Source organism: Mchenga conophoros, linkage group LG20 (assembly GCF_057382185.1).
Source record: "Mchenga conophoros isolate Kocher_MC1m ecotype Shallow Benthic linkage group LG20, M_conophoros_male_GT1.1, whole genome shotgun sequence".
In the NCBI taxonomy this organism is placed as follows: Eukaryota; Metazoa; Chordata; class Actinopteri; order Cichliformes; family Cichlidae; genus Mchenga; species Mchenga conophoros.
In genome coordinates this window covers 12203511-12222513 of record NC_140545.1, presented here as the reverse complement: position 1 = coordinate 12222513, position 19003 = coordinate 12203511, and the positions used below count along the sequence as shown (strand labels likewise).

General features: G+C 40.5%; 1 protein-coding gene across 1 annotated transcript in view; it reads left to right on the top strand.

Moving 5' to 3' along the window:
- Window positions 1–16529, top strand: part of LOC146550474 (V-set and transmembrane domain-containing protein 2-like protein) — a 51916-nt gene extending 35387 nt beyond the window's left edge. The window contains exons 2-4 of the mRNA XM_085258968.1: window positions 9675–9844; window positions 10646–10690; window positions 13959–16529. Coding sequence (XP_085115094.1) covers window positions 9675–9844; window positions 10646–10690; window positions 13959–14429 — 686 coding nt within the window. The 3' untranslated portion in view covers window positions 14430–16529. The remainder of the gene's footprint in view (window positions 1–9674; window positions 9845–10645; window positions 10691–13958) is intronic.
- Window positions 16530–19003: the final 2474 nt, after the last annotated feature.

The window sequence follows — 19003 nt, the reverse complement described above, 5'->3', positions numbered from 1 at the left end:
TTTTTTTAAAATAACAAACAAATAAAGATGTGACTGAAGTGTTGCATTACCTGGGATTAAAACAGATTAACGCCATTTTTGCATTGTTCTGTGAATCCCAGTTTTGCAGGGGTGGTTGAATCAGAGTATAGACCTGCAGAATTCATCCTGCTACTTCTATGAGCACATTATCAATAAACACAAGTGATCTGATTCCACTGGCAGAACTGCTGAACTGACCACTCCTAAAAATGTTTGTTGTTTCTCTGATTGGTTTAACTTTTCAACCTATTGCTGCTGGCCTCTTTCATTTGCAGTCAAAATGTGCATTTGAAGTATTTTCTATTTCTTAAATGTGCTTAATTTGTTATGGAATAACAAGGGAACAGGCCTCACCTGCCCATAAAGCTTCATGAATAAAATGATTGTAATACTTAATAAGTTCATGATTTAAATTAAAGCTGAAAGTCTGCCATTCAAACACATATTGATTCATGTCAAATCCACTGTGATGGTATATGCAAGCAGAATTGTGAAAATTGTGCTTAAGTACTTAGGGACCTAACTGTTAAGTAACACTTCTCTATTATACACTTTACTGGAATACTGTAAGAAATGTATTAGATCAGCGATCCCCAACCCCCGGGCCTCAGACCGCTACCGGTCCGTGAGTCATTTGGTACCGGGCCGCGAGAGTTGAGGCTCAGGTGTGAAATGTATGGTTTTCAGGGTTTTTATCGGTTTTCAGCGTTATTTTGTTATCGTTTTTATCGTTTACTCGGTTTTCCTTGGTCTTTTCACGTGTGTTATGAATAAATTTTCTTGTTTTTCGGTACTGGTACTAGTTTTATTTTGTTGTATTTATCCGCGACACCTTAAAGGCCAGTCCGTGAAAATATTGTCGGGCATAAACCGGTCCGTGGCGCAAAAAAGTTTGGGGACCGCTGTATTAGATGACGTCCCACAAATTGTTGTTTGTAGGATTTTCCTGTAGTTTACAGTTGGTAAAATAACAGTTTCATGCTGGAAAATACTCTGCTTACAGTGCAAGCAGTGGATAGATTGTTTTTCAAGAATGGATATAAATAAACCCAGTGGGGATTTAAGTTGTCACAGCGGCAGAAAATATAGTGCAGATAAAAAATACAATAAATAGACATACAGATAAAGATACAGATAAAGAGGTAAATAGGCCAACTTTATCTTTATGGGATGTGTATTTTTACCTCATTAGTCTCCATCTTCACTGAGTCCATGAGACAATCATTTATAACTGACTTGAAGCTGGTTGTGCCTCTCAGGGTTCCCAATGAAGAGAAGAGAAATCATACAGCACCTTACAGGCTGCATGTTTTTATGGATAGCAGAGAAGACAGAAATAGCTCCAGCTCAAGTCCTGAATTTCTCATTGTTCCAAACGGAGGCGCTGAGCAAGACAAGCGATGCAGTCCAGAGCAAAATAAGCCATCTTCGGGATGAGGAACCTGATTCCTGTGGCTGTTTTATTGTCGTTATTATTAATGGAGATAAAACAAGGAAGCTGGAGAGTTGATTTTTCTATAAATTCTGCAGAAAGAAAGGTTGCTTCTAAATCTGGTGTATCTGGTACATGTTATGTGAAAAGAAGATTGAGGTGATATCTGAATGACTGGATTAAATCAAACCGTTCTAGATAGTAAATGCCACAGCTAGCTGATCCCGTTACCAATGACAATACAGGGCATTTCAGTATATTGTTATTCATGTTTCTCGTACTACATCGAAGTGAGCCTCTTCACTCGCCTGCTGTTGCTCTCAGACATGCGGTGAAACAAGAGATGCTTTAAGCGCATTCGTCTCACACTGCTTTGTAATACAAGGGCTTAGTTGTTATTCTGAACTCTCTGCTCTCATTGTGTTTTTGTGAAGAAATAATCGCTCAGTGATGATGTGGTAATAATTTCTTGTGCCGACGTGCCACCTTTTGTTGTGTTGAATTACAGGAAAAAGATGACTTGTCCTTGGTGTTCTGGCTGAACCCTCTGGCTCAGGAAGCCATGTTCTCCTTTTAACCTTTTTCATTTGATTAAGAGGGAAAACAGTGTTTGACCTGCGCTGTGGGGAGGCAGGCCGGCAGCTGGGATTTAGGCCAAAACAGCAGGAAACTGATCTCAAATGGAGGAGCTGGCAAAGCCAAGGGTGGTGAAGGTCCACACACACAGAGACAATACACATGTGTGCATTGTGTGCCACTGCGGTTGTGCAGTGTTGCTGTACATAGAATACAGACACAATAGATTTTGGACATAAGAGCATGCAACACAAAATTCCATATGCACGCACATCCCAGGACTGGTGTGTATTACAGATCGTTTCATTTTCACCTCTTTTACCTCATTGTTTTGGTTTATGTTGACACAGTTCTCAGTGTAAACAAATGACAGAAAGACAACATCAACAAGAAAGTCAAATACTTTCTGCTAATATGGGCTGTTGGAAACCAAGCTAGAGCCAAAAGCAGAATGTATATAACTGTATATTTATCAGTTCTTCCACCTTGTCTAGCCTCTGGTCATTTAATTTTTTACCTTGCTACAGTAATGTGTAAGGTGTGTACAGGTAAAGGGTAAACTTCCAAACAAAAAGGAAACACATAGATTGGAACCCATAGAACAGCGATTTAATCATTTTTAATCATTTTTGTTTAATGGAAATTTTGACTTACTGGAGGCACCTTGTAACAGGTATTACAACCTTATCCTTCACATCAAAAGAAAAACATATGCAAAATATGAAGCCTGTTTTACTGTACTATTTGCTAAAGTATCTTTCAGTCTACAGCTAAGCATAAAGCATCCACTGCGCAAAAATGAATAGCACTGTGATGTTTAATTTCATCCATTTAACCAGCAGATTAAAGCACCACTAAAACTAGCAACTACAAATAGATTCACATTTGGATGTGTATGCATCCATTGGGGATTATTAACTAAGTTACTGTTGTAATGAAAATGTAATTCTATATTTGCAGAAATGTAGCTGGGCAACACAGCAATGTAACCCTTCTTTTTCTGTGTGTAACGGAAGATGCACATACATCAGTTTAATTACCATTTTAATAGGCTGTGAGCCACATTACATTGTAACCACTTGCTTAACTGTTATGAAGCCATTTCAAGATGCTGAAAAGCTCTTGAGAGCACTGTACGCGGCACGATGCACCACCAGCCATCTCGCACACTGAGCAGCATTGACATTCAGAGGCTGATGCTGCCAGCTGCCCGATCATGATGGATTCAGATCGTGAGCAGAAAAGGCACAGAGAGGCTCAGTGTTGCCAAAGCCCTTATGTATTAAAAAAAAAAACTCGACTGTTGCACCAATGCGTTGTGGAAGCTATGAGGAGTGAGAGAGGGTTACACAAGGCTGCGGGCGAAATGCACAGAAGCAAATGCATGACGGGTCTCTCAATATCCTTGTTAGGCAGCTGTGAAATAACATATGAGCCCTTGGAAAGTGATTTTTTTTTCTTTTTTCTTTTTGAGGCGTGGAGAAGAGGAGAAGTGAACAGCAAAAAGTTTTACCCGTGTACTCTGCTTGGATTTAAATATGACTGCTCTTGAATTCACAGTCACTCCAGGTGTAGTCCTTAGAGCTTGTCAGAGTTGTGGTTTGGTCTCTGTTTTGAGACAAAGATCATGAATAAGTAAATTTAAGAATGATTAAAATTTAGGTCTTCACTTCACTTGTATCTCTTTAAAGTGCGTTACTGTGCTGTAAATTGTGAATTTCTTTGCTGTGGTTATTAGATTTATGCCTGCTGTGGTATGTTTACCCTCCAAATCTCGGACGATAATTGGAGCAAAGAATATGTGCAGCTACACGGTTCCCCATTCGCAAGCCTTAGACACAGAGCTTTTAAAAAGGTTAGGAATTTATGTATACAAACAGTAACAAATGATAAAAAATAACCATTTTCTAGAGCTAATATCCACTGCTAGATTCAGGAGTCACTTTTTAAACTGTGCACTGTAGGTCAGGATCTGAGTCTGTGCAGTTGTGGAGCCTATACCTGCTGCTGGTTGGTTGTTAAAGCCTCCCAAATTTATGCGCTGTCGGCTTATCTCGTTTTCTATTTCTGTAGGTTTACTAGAAAAGATGTGAATGCATTAATGAGTTTTGTAGAGTACCAGTAACAGAGCTAAACTTAGTATCAAAAGTCAAGTAGCAAATTATACAACTGACTGGATCTGACTTTTTTGCCCACAAAAGTTCCTTAATTCTTCATGGCATAAATTTAACATTCCTTAGAGATTTTAATCCATATTGATACAGCTGCTGCAAATTTGTCAGCTGTACATCTATGAAGCAAATCATCCCAAAGGTGCTCTGCTGGATTGAAATCTGTGTACATTAAACTCATTGTCATCTTCAAAAAATTTTGAGGATGACTTGAGTTGTGTGACATAGGGCACATTATTCTGATGGAGGCATCAGTTGGTACTGAGAGACCCAAAGTATGCCAAGAAAGTATCTTCCACGCCATTGCACCACTGATGCAAAGGCATAATAGATCCATGTTGTTGGTTACGTCAAGATCATGTTAGACCCTAACGTGTCAATGTCGCAGCAGAAATCAAGACTAATCGGGCCCTCCAACATTCTTTCAGACTTTTGTTGATTCGTTTTGGTGAACTGGTGGGAATGATAGTCTTAGTTTTCTGTTCTTAGCTGACAGGAGTGGCACTTGGTTTGGTCTTTGCTGCTGTAGCCCATCTGCTCCAACGTGCTGTGCGTTCTGAGCAGTCTGGCCATTCTCCCGTGACATCTGGCACCAACAAGGCCATTTTCTTCCAGAGAACTGCCACATTGGACATTTTATCTAACATTATCTGCCTCCTGTTTGGTGCTGGGCAGGTAGTATTGGTGAACATATTGGAGCTGAAAACAGCTAGCTGGCACCAATCACTGAGAAAATCAGCATTTCCAAAGCAAAAACCATCATCTTCCAACGCAGTCCCAGTGTCTTTGCTCTTGACTGATTTTCTTCCTTCTTCATTTCCACATTAAAAACATAAGAAGATACTGTGAACTCTTATAATGACTTTATTGACATTGCGCATTGGTATCATTGGTATGATTATATCTCTTCTGAATGCTATACATAAGACAAGCCATAAACCAAATTTACTAAAAGAATTCTGTCCAGAGAGGAAGTAAATAATCAGAAAATGGAATTTGTTTTGCAATAACTCATCTTAGAACCTGCTGTATCTCTTCTCCTTGAATTTACATCCTTCTTGTGGAAAGCAACAGAGCACAAGAGAGGTGAAGAAGTATGTGCAGGCAGGGTGGAGATGAGTGTGATCTATAACAGAAGGGTAGCAGCAAGTGTGAAAGGTAGTTTTTTGACTTAAGAAATTTTATATTTATGGTTCTTTCAACAAAACAGAAAACAATTTCCTTCCTTTCTCTCGAAAATTTCGCTATTCTGAAAAGTGTCACCTAGGCGGATCTCATCCGTGTAAACAAGCTTATAAGGAGTGTAAGATAGACGTTAGGTTGGCCGGAGTAAGTACGCTACAAAGGAACATTTCCTGTTCCCCTCTTATCACCACTGTAATTACCACATTCCACTTCTCAAAGAAATAAACAATAGCAGGCGCCTCTGCAGCTTTCTCCACTCCAAGCTATCTGCTGCCTCACACGCTGTCCTCCACCTTCCTCCTCCTCCTCTCCTGTCCCTCTCCCTCTGTCTCACACACAGCGCATCTCATATTAATTCTTCCCATATACAAACACACAGAGCCACACTCTCACAAACATCAGTCGTTAATTTGATCTCTGCTGATGATTTATTTTCTCGATGACTGCGCAAACACACGCAGCCTTTTCTTCTCAGCCCCCGTTAATTTGTCTGTCCATCTCTCCGTCCTCCTGTGGTAACAGGGCTGACACGGAGTGTGACTTGGCAGCCGTACTGTAGCTTTTAAGCACCGACTTGCAGCAGTCGCCCGAGAGCCTTCCGTCGTTTATCTCGCGGATAATAATAATGCTTAGGGGTGAGCAGACCTAACTCATCACTGCCTTTTATGGCTTCAACAATGCAGTGATTATAAATGGCTATTAATAAGAGATACAGCATTAGAGAGCCACAAGTTTGAATCATCATTACAGGAGAATTGTTCAGATTTGCAGAGTAGCAGAAGATAATTTAATTCTGCGCGACAATATGTGAGATTTTCCTCAGATTTGTTACATTTTAAAAGCTGCTTTTAAAGTCTTAAACAGGTGCAGGAAATATTGCAATTAAGAAAAGAGACATTTTACTGGATGAGGCAGACTGAGAAACGGCACATTGTGCTATCAAATTAGCATCTGCTGTGTGGGTTTTGTAAATTACTGGGTGAGAATTAGCTCTCTTACATTATAATAAACTGCTGATGACTATCACATTTTCATGTGGTTTTATAATTTGGGAAGCATTAAAGCCCCCTCCCCCAAAAAATGCCCAAGGATTTTGCATTGTGGGCTTCACAGCTAAGTGGGAAAAGATAGATGATCATTGCTAAAAGCAAATTCAAAGGCTCTATCTTCCACCGTTCTTTATGTCCCAGCTTTGAATATTATCTACAAGAGAAGGGCCACGGGCATTGTTGCTGACTCCGGCTGTGTAATGTCAAATCGATACCTGGTGTGTTTCGGGTTTCACAAATGAAAAATACAAGCAGATTTGATCAATGTACAAGAGGGATATATGACTCGAGGCTTGTACCGCTCTCGTAATACAAGACGGATCCATAGCGCAGCCTCACTGGTTGAACGGGCGAGATTAATCTATGAACCGAGATGAAAATCGGCACTTAGTTGGCACTGATTTCACTCGGTCTTATTGAGTGAATAAGCTGGACAAATCTTGGTAGGGGCAATTTCAAAGGTGGAGATTTTTTAAAGTTTATTGAAGTTTACAGTTTGAAGGAAAACTCCTAATTCCTGCATGATAAATGAAAAGTTTTGTAGACAATGCTGAAAATACGGCAGTGATGTAGACGCAAGCAGCGAATTCAGTGTTGCGTTTCTTTCATAGTAGTAGACATCTCTGGTGTGATTGATCGCTGCCTGTTGAGTTTTGTCTTGATTTTTTTGGTGGGTGTATGTGAAAGGAAAGGGATGAAGAATAAAAATGATGTAAGATTCTTGTTTTCTTGTGTTCATGTGTGAATGTTTTCCCTTGTTTTAATGTTTAAACGCTGTGAAATATATTTTTAATGACTCCCGAGCTTTCAGCCGGGCTTTGAATTGGCCATTTCCATAACCCTCTTTTTTTGAGCCATTCCTTGGCAAATTTACTATGCTTAGTATCATTTTCATGGTGATCAATTCAATTCCAGTTTAGCTTGAACTTTTGGACAGACGGCCTCATATTGTCTTCAACGACTCTTTCATATGATGCATGGCACATTAATTAAAACAATGGGCTGTCTTTGCTTCTGTTTATTGGCAGAATGAATTTTTTCTCTATGGTTACTCTTGGATAGCAAAGACTTTTTCCTGGCACAGCTCTTGCACATTTAAAATTAGGGCCATGGCGTGATTGTAGATACATGCACTTTAACACCTGCAGAAGGTGAATTTGGGTGGCTATTGAAAATTTATTTTTGGAGAAAATTCTCTTGCATTTGGCGGTTTTCCCATTCATGGGAAAACTAGCAGTAGTGACTTTTGTTATTTCTAAATTACCTTTCTTAAATAATTCAAAGATTAAAATCTGTTGACAGACTGACAGGCATACACATACAACACACTTTGATTTTTATACCAAAGAAACGCACTTTTTCATCAGTCTAAGGAAGTTTAACTGTGAATTAATCTTTTATATTCAGTCATCCATCTGTGGATCATGCTAGCCTAGTTTAATAACTCCTGGAGATTGGAGCCTATATGGTGCTGGGGGCGGAGTCTGTGAATTTACTCTATTGGTGTCATAGGCCCTCTAGGAGTTCGGAGTTAAGAGGTCAAGAGTTAAAGTTTCCATTGTAACACCTCCAGATTTGACATAGAAACACTCGTTTTTAACACTCGATTTTAACTACTATCATTTTACACCTCAGAGTTACATTAAAAGAATGTGACTCTACTTAGAGTAAAATTAACTCTACTTTTGCAAGAAGACTACTAACACCAAAACATTTAACACTTTTGAATTTGCTGTGTAGGGAAATGGATGGGTGGGCATACATTTTCTCCTGTTTATTCTTATAATGTGTTGGAAACCCTTACATATTCAGTTCAGGTCATTTGTGTTTTATTTGCACCCTTTATTGTTGGATTGAAAACCCCAATAATAAGATTATGAGCTTGGCGATGGTGGGAAGTAAAAACTCAGTTTTAACAGGAAGAAACCTTCGGTTCAGTGAGGCGTAGCCATTTGCTGTAACCGGTTGGGGGTCCTGAGCCTCTCCCTGAGCCTGGTTCTGCAGGAGATTCTGGGACCCTAACGAGATGTTTGAAGCCTAATCCTAAAGTTATCGAGGATGATTTTTTCGAAATTTTAGGAACCACACTGTCTTCAGTCTTTACTGAGATATTCCTCTCACTGGCTTGGGAATTCCTAAAAAATAAACAAATTCTTCTTAAAATCAGCTTGCAAAACAAGTCTTTGACCTTAAATTTTCAAGAACAACATCTATTTCTGACTTGGCTCTAAACCTACCTCATCCTTCACATGTACCACGATACTTTCTTCCAGTTAAACACCATATTTGATCATATGATGATACTGTTGTAAAGTGGCCCACTGGATCACTATTACGGGTTGGACCACAGCCATCGTCAGACTCACCCTTTCGTGTAATCTCAGCTACAAAGCTATAAAGTTTCATGACTGCTTCATATACTGTTGTGATTTTAAAGGTTTAAGCAATCACAGCTACACTGTTTTAAGTTTTAAAAAAGCCTTTTTTTCTTAATAGGTTTCATAAACGCCAAAACATTGAACATTTTTTATGTGTAGTTTTCAAATATAACTTACACTTCCTTCTCACCCTTGGGGTCTTTCTTCAGTACACACCCACTCATTCTGCCTGTTCGCGTTCATCAGTCTCACCTTCACACACACACTTATCATTTAGCTGTAGCAGCTTGAAAATGGAACAAAGAAAGCACTCACCTCGTTTCCGCCATGATTTATGCTAGGACTGCTATATTATTGGTTCAGTTAATATGCAGACTCATTACACTCATCCCAGTCTCAGATTTATCAACTGTTTTGCTGAAGCAATTTAAGGGTTTTCCTGAAAATTGATTTAAGCGTTTCAGAATATATTTCTGAGTACTTATCACTAACAACTTCCTCCTTCAATTTCACTCTACCTCAATTTTAATTTGACAGAAAAGGGTCTCAAGCTCTAACTTTCTCTCTTCTCTGAAAGATTGTTGGATTTGTGATGTATAAATCAAACCTCACTCTGTGTCTGAATGTTGGATCAGAACATTTTCTACCCTTACAAGAGTAAAACCGGGCAGAAAAAAATGAGTAGATAGTGACTAAGTGCCCTTTTACCAGGCTCAAGTCAAGAAAATTGTCATCCACTTGTAAAAAGCTCATTACGGTTTTGGTGCAAGCTCCAAAGGGCATCCACTTCAGGCTTGCTGGTCTGTCTGAACTGAAAGCTTGCTACTAGAACCATTTGTTAACCGTGTCTGTGTCTGTCCAGCCATGTTCACAGAGGTGCCTCACGATATGACTGCCCAAAGAGGTCAGGATGTGGAGATGGCCTGCTCATTCAGAGGAGCGGGAACCCCTTCCTATGCACTGGAAATCCAGTGGTGGTACATCAGGAACCATCTTGACTGGACCCACAGGCAGCCCTGGACAACTAATGAAGTAAGTTCACAACAGAAATCCTGGCTCCTTTTTTTGGTTTTATTTAAAGGATATGTTCACCCTTAGTGATCTTGTTTACAGGTGGTCATCCTTCCGGGGATAGTTAACACAGCCACCTGGAAAATCTAAATGCTCAGTTGAATCACTACTGCCTGACTGCTTGTTTCTACAATGTTACCAAAATGATCGAAAAGATGAAAAATTAAAATAAAAGATCAACTCCAGATGAATTCTAGATGATCTTGCAATGGGATCCCACCAGCCCAGTGATGCTGATGCACACACTAGAGTTGGCACTGTAGTAAATGTGTTTGTAACATGTAAATGAACAGATTAGAAATCAAAGAAGGGGCTATAAGTATGCAAAGGAAAACAGACTAATGTGGGTGCAGGTTTGTAAGGTGCGAACAGGTTTTGAGCCCCTTGCCTCGATTTCTTCCAGTGTCCTTTACCCAGTACTGATCTTGGAACTCAGCCTTCATTTTGACCTCAGCTACACACTTGTCAGGTTTCACGTCTGTGTTTCACATTGCTGAAATATGCCCACAGAGACACATTTCAACACCTGCCAAAGTGCTCAAAACAACCTTTATGGCAGTTGCCACAGCAGGTGATTTTAAGCCCACGGACTCATAAGGTGAAATAAGTATTTACGCTCTCTGTCTCTGAGTTGTCTTCAGAAATTGTCTTTTGAGTATATGGGAGAGTAAGGTAATATGAGCCCTTTTTCTTTTTTAACTTGAAGTTTTAGAAAGCCAATCAAACTGAGATCCTTCTGCTAATGTTTGTCACTTTTTCTAGGTGGCTCCTGAGGAGGAGATGGCAAAGGATGCTACAAAGATAAGTGTGAGTTGCGAACAATATCTGCAGTTATTTTCACCAGAAAGCCGTTATGTTTGCCTTGGTGTTAGAAGACTCAAAATGCTTATGATTACATTTAAATTTCTTGTTCTGCATGATCCACAGAGGTTGTGCTTATGCTGTATTGCACACAGCGATGTGATTTTCAGTCGTTGCAGCTCGCATGGTGGGTGAACGCTCCAGACGGTGCATTAACACGTTCACGAAAAACCTCGATGGCTCTGCAGAAGCACAGCGTCAGGCAAAGAGCAGGCAGCGCTGCTGCTCGTGGGTGGTTAAGTGTCCTCCCCATGGGGGAGTGGCCCCTGAGGGCATCATCTGCAAATTTTAATAAACACTACTGAAACTTTGTGGCTGCAGCACCAGATCTCAGTAAAACAGAGTAGAAAAGGAAGGGTGGGAAGTCAGCAGATCTTTTTATATCTCCTCTGGTATTCCCCCTGGCAAATGGAAAAATAGGTGAGCCTTTTATTGAAAGAAGCAGGACAGTATAGAGTAACTCAACATTTTGACTTTTTTCTAATTACCTGCAGAAGTGAGCAGACTGCAGGACCGACTGCATGTTATCTCTACATAAACTTATTCCCCTAGCCTTATCTCTTTCCACTGACTTTATAATTACAAAAATGAACCAAAAAATGTTCTACTTTCTGGGGTTTTAAAGCTGTGTGTGTGTGTGTGTGTGTGTGTGTGTGTGTGTGTGTGTGTGTGTGCGCAGAAGTTGAAGATGCATAAAGCTGCATTAAACATGCAGAAACATGTACAAACAAAAACCTTTCGGCTTTCTCCCAAAAGGCTAGCTGCTGCTGAATCACTGATGCTGTGTTTTTGTGACTGTGTGTGTGTCTGTGTGCTTTTGTGTGTCTGTGTGCATGTTTGTGTGGGTGGAGCAAAACACTGCAGGCTACACAGCTGCAAAATCATTATGAGCTCTCTCTATATAATGGATCCTGGCTCACATCCATACAGTCAAACCAAAAACACCATGAGATGCTCACATATGCAGACGCAAACTCGCAAACGGCACGCATTAAGCTCACGCTTACAGCCAAACGCGCAAATGTCACTGCCACACACGACGCACACATCCCAACACCTACTGGCGTCACGAGGAGGAAGGTGGGTGATAAATGAAGTTGTATTTATATCTTGGTGCGTCACATCTCAAGATGTCCCCAGACTCTCATCGTCTTAACTCCTGCTCTGCAAACTTGCAAAGCATTTGACGTCTTCTCTTCGTACTTTCACAGATTTTATTGTTTGTCTGAGTGATTGGCTTGGAGGAGACATGGCCTTAGAGTGCATCCAGGCCACACCACACATTTATTCTATTCTTCTCATGATCTTTCTTTTGTACCTCCAGTACTTCACGCATCTTAACTATCTTCAAAATACACTCAGCTCATTTTCTCAACACAGACGAGTGTATGATAGGCAGCCGCAAGCCTTAAGTGGCTTGACTGAATTTGCATGCAAGAAGGATGCTTATACAATCAAAGTAATAATTTGGCATTTTGAAACGATCCACTGATTTGCATTCTCGCTGATTGTTAGATGAGTAGATAAATGCCACGTCTGTGATGTCGTTTTGTCTTGATTTTCTATGTGTTGTGTTCTTCTTCTGAGGAAAACCGGCTCAGGACTGCAAAGGGAAAAAAAAACTTTTTGTGAAATCTGATACATTTGGATGAGCCATCCATCTATCATCATCTTAACCACTTCACCGATTCAGAGAGAAAAAAGAAAAGATTACGGGTGTTTCCGGAAATTGCACAGGTTTACAAGAAAATGATGAATTTCATAACATTTTGAAAGTTTGCAGTGAACAAATGAGATTAAAGTTACAAATTTATGAGAAATGTTGCAGAAACTGTCTTTTTGTAAAATGAGCCGCAACACTTCATTTTGCAAGTGGGATCACCATCACGCGACAGAGGCTACGAGTAAACAAGGAGCACTGCCAATTTCATTCAGACCAGTGTGTTATTTTCTTCTAAACAGGCAGAATTCAGGGTCATGTCCAGATGCTTATGATAATATGATGATTCACTAAAATACTGAGTTTATCCTTACTGCCGAGTCAGATTTTGAAGTGTAATTTGCGTGGCCAGGCATAAAAATGGCAAGTGGGCCACATGTGTGATGTAATGAGGTTGTTCCCACTTTACAAAGGGTAGCCATGAGGTTCATTAAAAATGATGACTTTAATCTCACAGACCATGCAGTACTCTGCAAGTCTTGAGCTGCCTCTTATTTCTTCACTCATTTCTTTGTATGCTGCTACAAAGACAACGAGAAATAGGTGCAGCGATTTATTGAAATGTGCAAACATATTCAGAAATTAAGTTGCCTGGCAAAAAAACACAAAAAACTCTTTGAACAGGGTCAGCTACAAGGACTGGAAATAACTAAAAAGAACAGCTAAAGAGAAACTCTAAAAGACCTGCAGAAAGCCTGTGAACTCAAAACTATCTTAAATATGACAACAAGTTTGACTACTTTGGAGGTAAATGTATAAAAATGAAGGACTTTTGCACAGCTCTGTATATGTTGACCCAGCTCAAACTTCTATTTTACCTACAATGGCATTAATACGCTGCTGTAGCTGCCCCGTGTGAATAGTAAAACTTCATAGCTGAAGCCAAGAAACAGCACACCATACTTAGTTGAAGTGAGAAGGTGAGTGCACACTCACTCATCTCGGGGTCTGTGAGATAGCAAAAGTCCTTTTTGGGGGGTTTTGTGCACTTTTCCTGTGTTTTTTTTATTTTATTTTATTTTGAAGGCTCATCTTCAGCTATATATAGAGAACAAGAACAAAGCTGATCTGACAGCACAGATAGCTACAGTATTGGAGCTGCTTTTTGCTGAAATATTAGTTGAATCATTTTTAGGGTTTTCAAATTGCTCTTTTTCATTTTTTGAAAGAGTAAATGACATTTTCCTTCTATTCCAGTTAAAGGGACTCGTAAAAATTGCAACATTAATTAATTCAGTACTCTCAATAGATGGCAGGTTTTTCTTGGTCTGATATGAACAGGAGCTATAGTGACTGTTAGTTCATTCATTCATTAAACTAATAGCTTTTACTTTACTACATTTATTGTTGGGTTGCCATTATCTTGAAATGGCCACTCATTGGTAAACTCTCTTCTGATTGGAAGTTATATTGGATATATTTGTTACAGTCCAACCACATTATATATGTTTTTTTATTTGTTTGTTTGTTTTTTTGTCCGTCTACTTTCATCAGGTTGTGAAGGTTGTAGGAAGCAACATCTCCCACAAACTCCGCCTCTCCCGAGTCAAGCCGTCTGACGAGGGCACGTACGAGTGCCGAGTCATTGACTTCAGCGACATCGAGGGCGCGCGTCACCACCGCGTCAGAGCCTACCTGCAGGTGGTGCTGGAGAGCGACGTAATCAGCCGTAACCCCAGCAACAACTTTGAGGCCATGGACGACACCAAGAGAGGAGTGGGATTCTCTGACGGGGACGACGGGGAGTCTCTCGGTGGCACCAAAGAGCACGCTCACAGCCATCACCAGAATCACGGGCACCACCAGGAGCACGGCAAGCGTTCTTCTTCACCTGCCCACCACAGCCACGGCAGCAGCAGCAGCAGTCAGCAACACAAGGCGGGCAGAGAGCTGAGGAAGAGGGACGTGGACAGTAACCACAGTAGCCACAATGACTGCACCAACGAACCGAGCTGTGCGCTGTAGATGGCATTACACAAGGATTGCATAATATGATGTGTGTCACAGCATAAAAAAGCTATTCTTCCCACACAGTGCAGGCCTGTGCACAAATCCAGAATCTCTAGAAAATGTCCAGTATGGCTTATTCTAAGCACAGGGCTGCAAACTGTGCAGGGAATGTAGCTTTTTCTCGCTGTGCATGGGTCTGGGTTGGACTGCTCACCTGTCTGTAAAGCCTGGCTTCACAGCATTCAGCAAAAGGGTGGGAAGGGGGAGGGGGGTGCTGATGTGTAGATCTAGGCAGCTCCACAGGTTCTGGTCTCAGCACCAATTATAAAAAAAGAAAAAAGAGACCTCTGTCTTACTATTAACCCGTGCTCTGTTCCACTCTTGTACTTTACATACTGTAAAAGACACACTCTGCTTTCATGCTCATACTTCTTCCACTGCCTTACTCTGTCATTTGATACACCCTCAGAAAAGAAAGGCTGATATTGTACATTTTATAACTGGGTCTGTCCCCAGTAGAAAAAAATCCTCCCTTTTATTCTGAGAGTATTCTGAATGAAACTCAGCCTACTTCTTTCCCTGAAAATCTTTTTCAGCTTCATTACATCTTTTTTTTTCTCTTCTGTGTGCATTCAATAAGTATACAGCCACACATCGACAAGTGTTCTCCCTGTGTTCCCAGAGCAGCAGTGCTTATCCAGCACAGACACAAGTCTTAAATCACAGATACATCGATAGTTTGAAAAGGGAGAGATTTTAAATCAAACCAACAACAACACGGGCTCCATCCTCCCCGCAGAGCTCTTTTGAGTTTATGACGCCTCTCTGAAAATTTGCCTTCCCTCGCTCGTGCTGCAGGTTTGATCCACTCGTGGCTGTTCACGCTGAGAGAAATCAATCAATCAAATCGCTCCATGCGGACCCCACCCTATTGGAAAGCCATGAGACGGTCAAATCCCAATGCCTCTAAATTAAACAGATTTGGTGTGCCTCTGAATCCTGACTATAAATACATAGAAGGAACAGATCGTGATCTTCGTGAAACAAACTTCCCCCGTTTATGGAGGAGCTGGACTGTATTCCTCTCCCAGCTTAGTTCTTTTATTCCAGTGCTCTGGCCCAGTTCTTATCAGTCATTTTAAAAGAAAAAAGCCTCAATCCTCTCCACTACAAGCCTCTAAACCCACCCTGTGTACATGACTGTAAAATATGAATTAAAGCTAGTGCATGTTTAGTGATTTTCTTAAAAAAAAAAAGACTTTTGCAGCCAACCAATAAAAACAGTGTTACCTGAGTTTACTTATATTGTAAAAAAAAAAAAACCATCATTCTGTTCCAAATCCATATTTTACTTTTAAAGTCCTTTCAATTAGATCTTTTAGTTTTTAAGCAGTTTTCTGTTGCTTTCCTGCTTTCCAAAAGTGCTGTACAGACAGATGAATGACACATTCTCTCCATAGCTGCTCAGAAAGGGGGGCTCCCCTAATGTATCTTAGTACTTCAGCAGTGTTTCTTAAACTACTGTATTTGCAGGGCAGCAAACATGAGTGTAATCACATAATAATGAGCCTGAACATGTGTGTCTGAAAACGTCTGAGGGGCCGTTTTACTTCTGCCATTTTCAAGAATAATCTCTTTGCTTAGATGCTTGTATGAAACCTCATCTGTAAAGGTGAAGGGGAGGCTTTCTGGGCTGTAGGTTACTCTGAAGGGATCAATTGGGACAATGTGGACATGGGTAACACTTTGGATAAAGCCTTCAGCGGTGAGGGGGTAAAGTAAGAGGAAATGTTAGTGAAACACTGAAATCCTCTGCCTCAAAATATATTCTTGGGTTTCAAAGGCCATGAATGGTTCCACGTCTTTGGTGTATTACTCTCCAGAGGGACAACAGTGCTGCTGTTACTATGAGCAGCCTTCAGGAGGCTTGTTTAATGGTTTAAAGCGGTGATCAGCAGAATTATTTTTCAACTAGTAATTTGATTTGATGTTTTGTAAAGAAGAGATTACTGTTGGGGTGGGAAAAAAAGAGGGAAATGTACATTTCTTCTAGAATGTTTGGTCTCTCACTAAGTGTATGCCTTTATCAAATGAAATAAATTGTATATGAAACAATGGAGTTTGAGTACTCACTACACATTTCTACCTAAGTGGGTGTTTTTTGCTGTTCTTCGCCAGTTGCAGTTTACCTTTACGGCCCCTTGCTCTGTGTGTGCCTGTCCATGTGCATCAAGGAGCAGCGATGTTCGGCAGTTGCCTGCGTGTAATAGGTGCTGCCAGATTCCCCTCATCCTATTGCTGCTGATGACTAATGGTGCTATTGTCAGTACTGGCAGCAGGATAAATAGCAACAGCACCGGATGAGATAAAGAGGCGCTGTGCCGTGCTCGCTAACATTAAGCCAGGCCAGCTAAATACAAAACGTGGTGATCTTGTTTCCCCACACTAAACGCGTCATACATCCATTATGGAGCGGGGAGGTCCCGGGCTCTCCCATCAGTGAGGAGATAATGGAAGAGACATTCTGCTTCCTTCATTTACACATCTCTTGAACCCTGCAGGGCTCTGACTGATAACAATGATAGATCGGCCAGCATCCTTGTCACTATGTCAAGCAACCTCTGCCTTAATAGGACACAGTCTGTTCTAACCAGAGCTAGATTTGCCATAGAGTTTCCAAAGGATCTTGAAGCACTTCCTTTACTAATTGCTGAAAATCTCATTTAAAAAAAACAAAAAATAAAATTAAAACTCTGTCCGTGTTGTCTTACTACAAAAGTAGGACACAAATGTAGAGCTTAAAAAGAAAAGAAAAATCAATCAAACAGCTGTAACCGTATTCATATATATATTTTAATGTTTTGTATTTTTTTAGTGGCTCCTTGGTGGAGGAGACACCCACCCTCAGGGCTTCCAAAGCTAGTACACTCGTACTGCTGGTCCCAAGCCTGGATAAATGAGACGATTACATCAAGAAGGTCATATGGTGTAAAAAATGTGTTTGGATCCATCTGCTGAGACTCCCTCCTCGGGAAAATACAGTGGGGCAAAAAAGTATTTAGTCAGCCACCGATTGTGCAAGTTCCCCCACCTAAAATGATGACAGAGGTCAGTAATTTGCACCAGAGGTACACTTCAACTGTGAGAGACAGAATGTGAAAGAAAAATCCATGAATTCACATGGTAGGATTTGTAAAGAATTTATTCGTAAATCAGGGTGGAAAATAAGTATTTGGTCAATAACAAAAATACAACTCAATACTTTGTAACATAACCTTTGTTGGCAATAACAGAGGTCAAACGTTTACTATAGGTCTTTACCAGGTTTGCACACACAGTAGCTGGTATTTTGGCCCATTCCTCCATGCAGATCTTCTCGAGAGCAGTGATGTTTTGGGGCTGTTGCCGAGCAACACGGACTTTCAACTCCCGCCACAGATTTTCTAAATACTTTTTTGTCCCACTGTAAGGGAAGAGCCAAAAACTGTCCAATACTGTAGTTTTTTTTTCTCTTTTTGATCAAACATAACTCATTTTCACCTAATGTTAATGTACAGTAAGTACTAATTGTGGACTAGCAGAAGCCAGGAGGTTAGATAATCAAGGTAATGACTAAGGGACATTTTCTAAATGACAGAGTAGCTCTTAATTACACAGAGCTGGGTGATTAGAAAGAAGAGAATCTGGGAAATAAAACTGCTATCATAATGAAATTGGCTGACAAATATTTAAATATTTTCTTTGCTTTAAAAACAGAAAGTTTTATGACATAGCTGCTGTCATATCAGGACTTTTTTAAGGTCAATGTTAAAATTATATTTGTAACATACTATACGATGTGTTTCCTGTGACGTGCATAGTAATGAATAGTTTACCTGATGGGCAGTATTTTAGATGTGCTGCTATGTATTGTGATATTCAGCATGTGTAAGACTGATGATAAATAAAGTACTTCACTGTTATGAATATATCAGTGAAGTAGCCACACTGACCCAATGCCTGACATCACAGATACATCCAGCACTGTGAGTGTGTCTCACTGATGAGCTGGACTTTAAAGCTTTTAGGTTTTTGTCATGGTTGGCTGTGTGGCAGGCAAGCAGAAGTGGTGGACCCAAAATTGCAGGACTCTTGGAGATGGGAATAAACTGAAAACGCAGCTTTATTGCTGGAGGAAAGATTCACGAAATAAAACTTACAAAAACAAAACTCTAAACCGAGGTGCTGGAGGACAGGACATTACAAACACACAGCAAGTTGAGGGTACGACGCGACACTGACACAAAGAAACACAGGGCTTAAATACACAGATAGCAGTAATCAAGGGATGAGAGACAGGAGGGGAACACACCGGGGAGAAATCACAGCTGACGAGACAGGGGAAACGTAAGCTGAGCACACTCACATACGACACAGACCTTCACAATAAAACAGGAAACTCAGACACATGGAACCAGACAAGACATTGAACTAAACAGACAGATTCACAAACAGACGGGGTTCCAATAAATTGGAAAATGATAATAATAATAAACTTAAAGCGCTGGGTCACCGACCCAGGACCATGACAGTTTTGGTTGAAAAAAGAA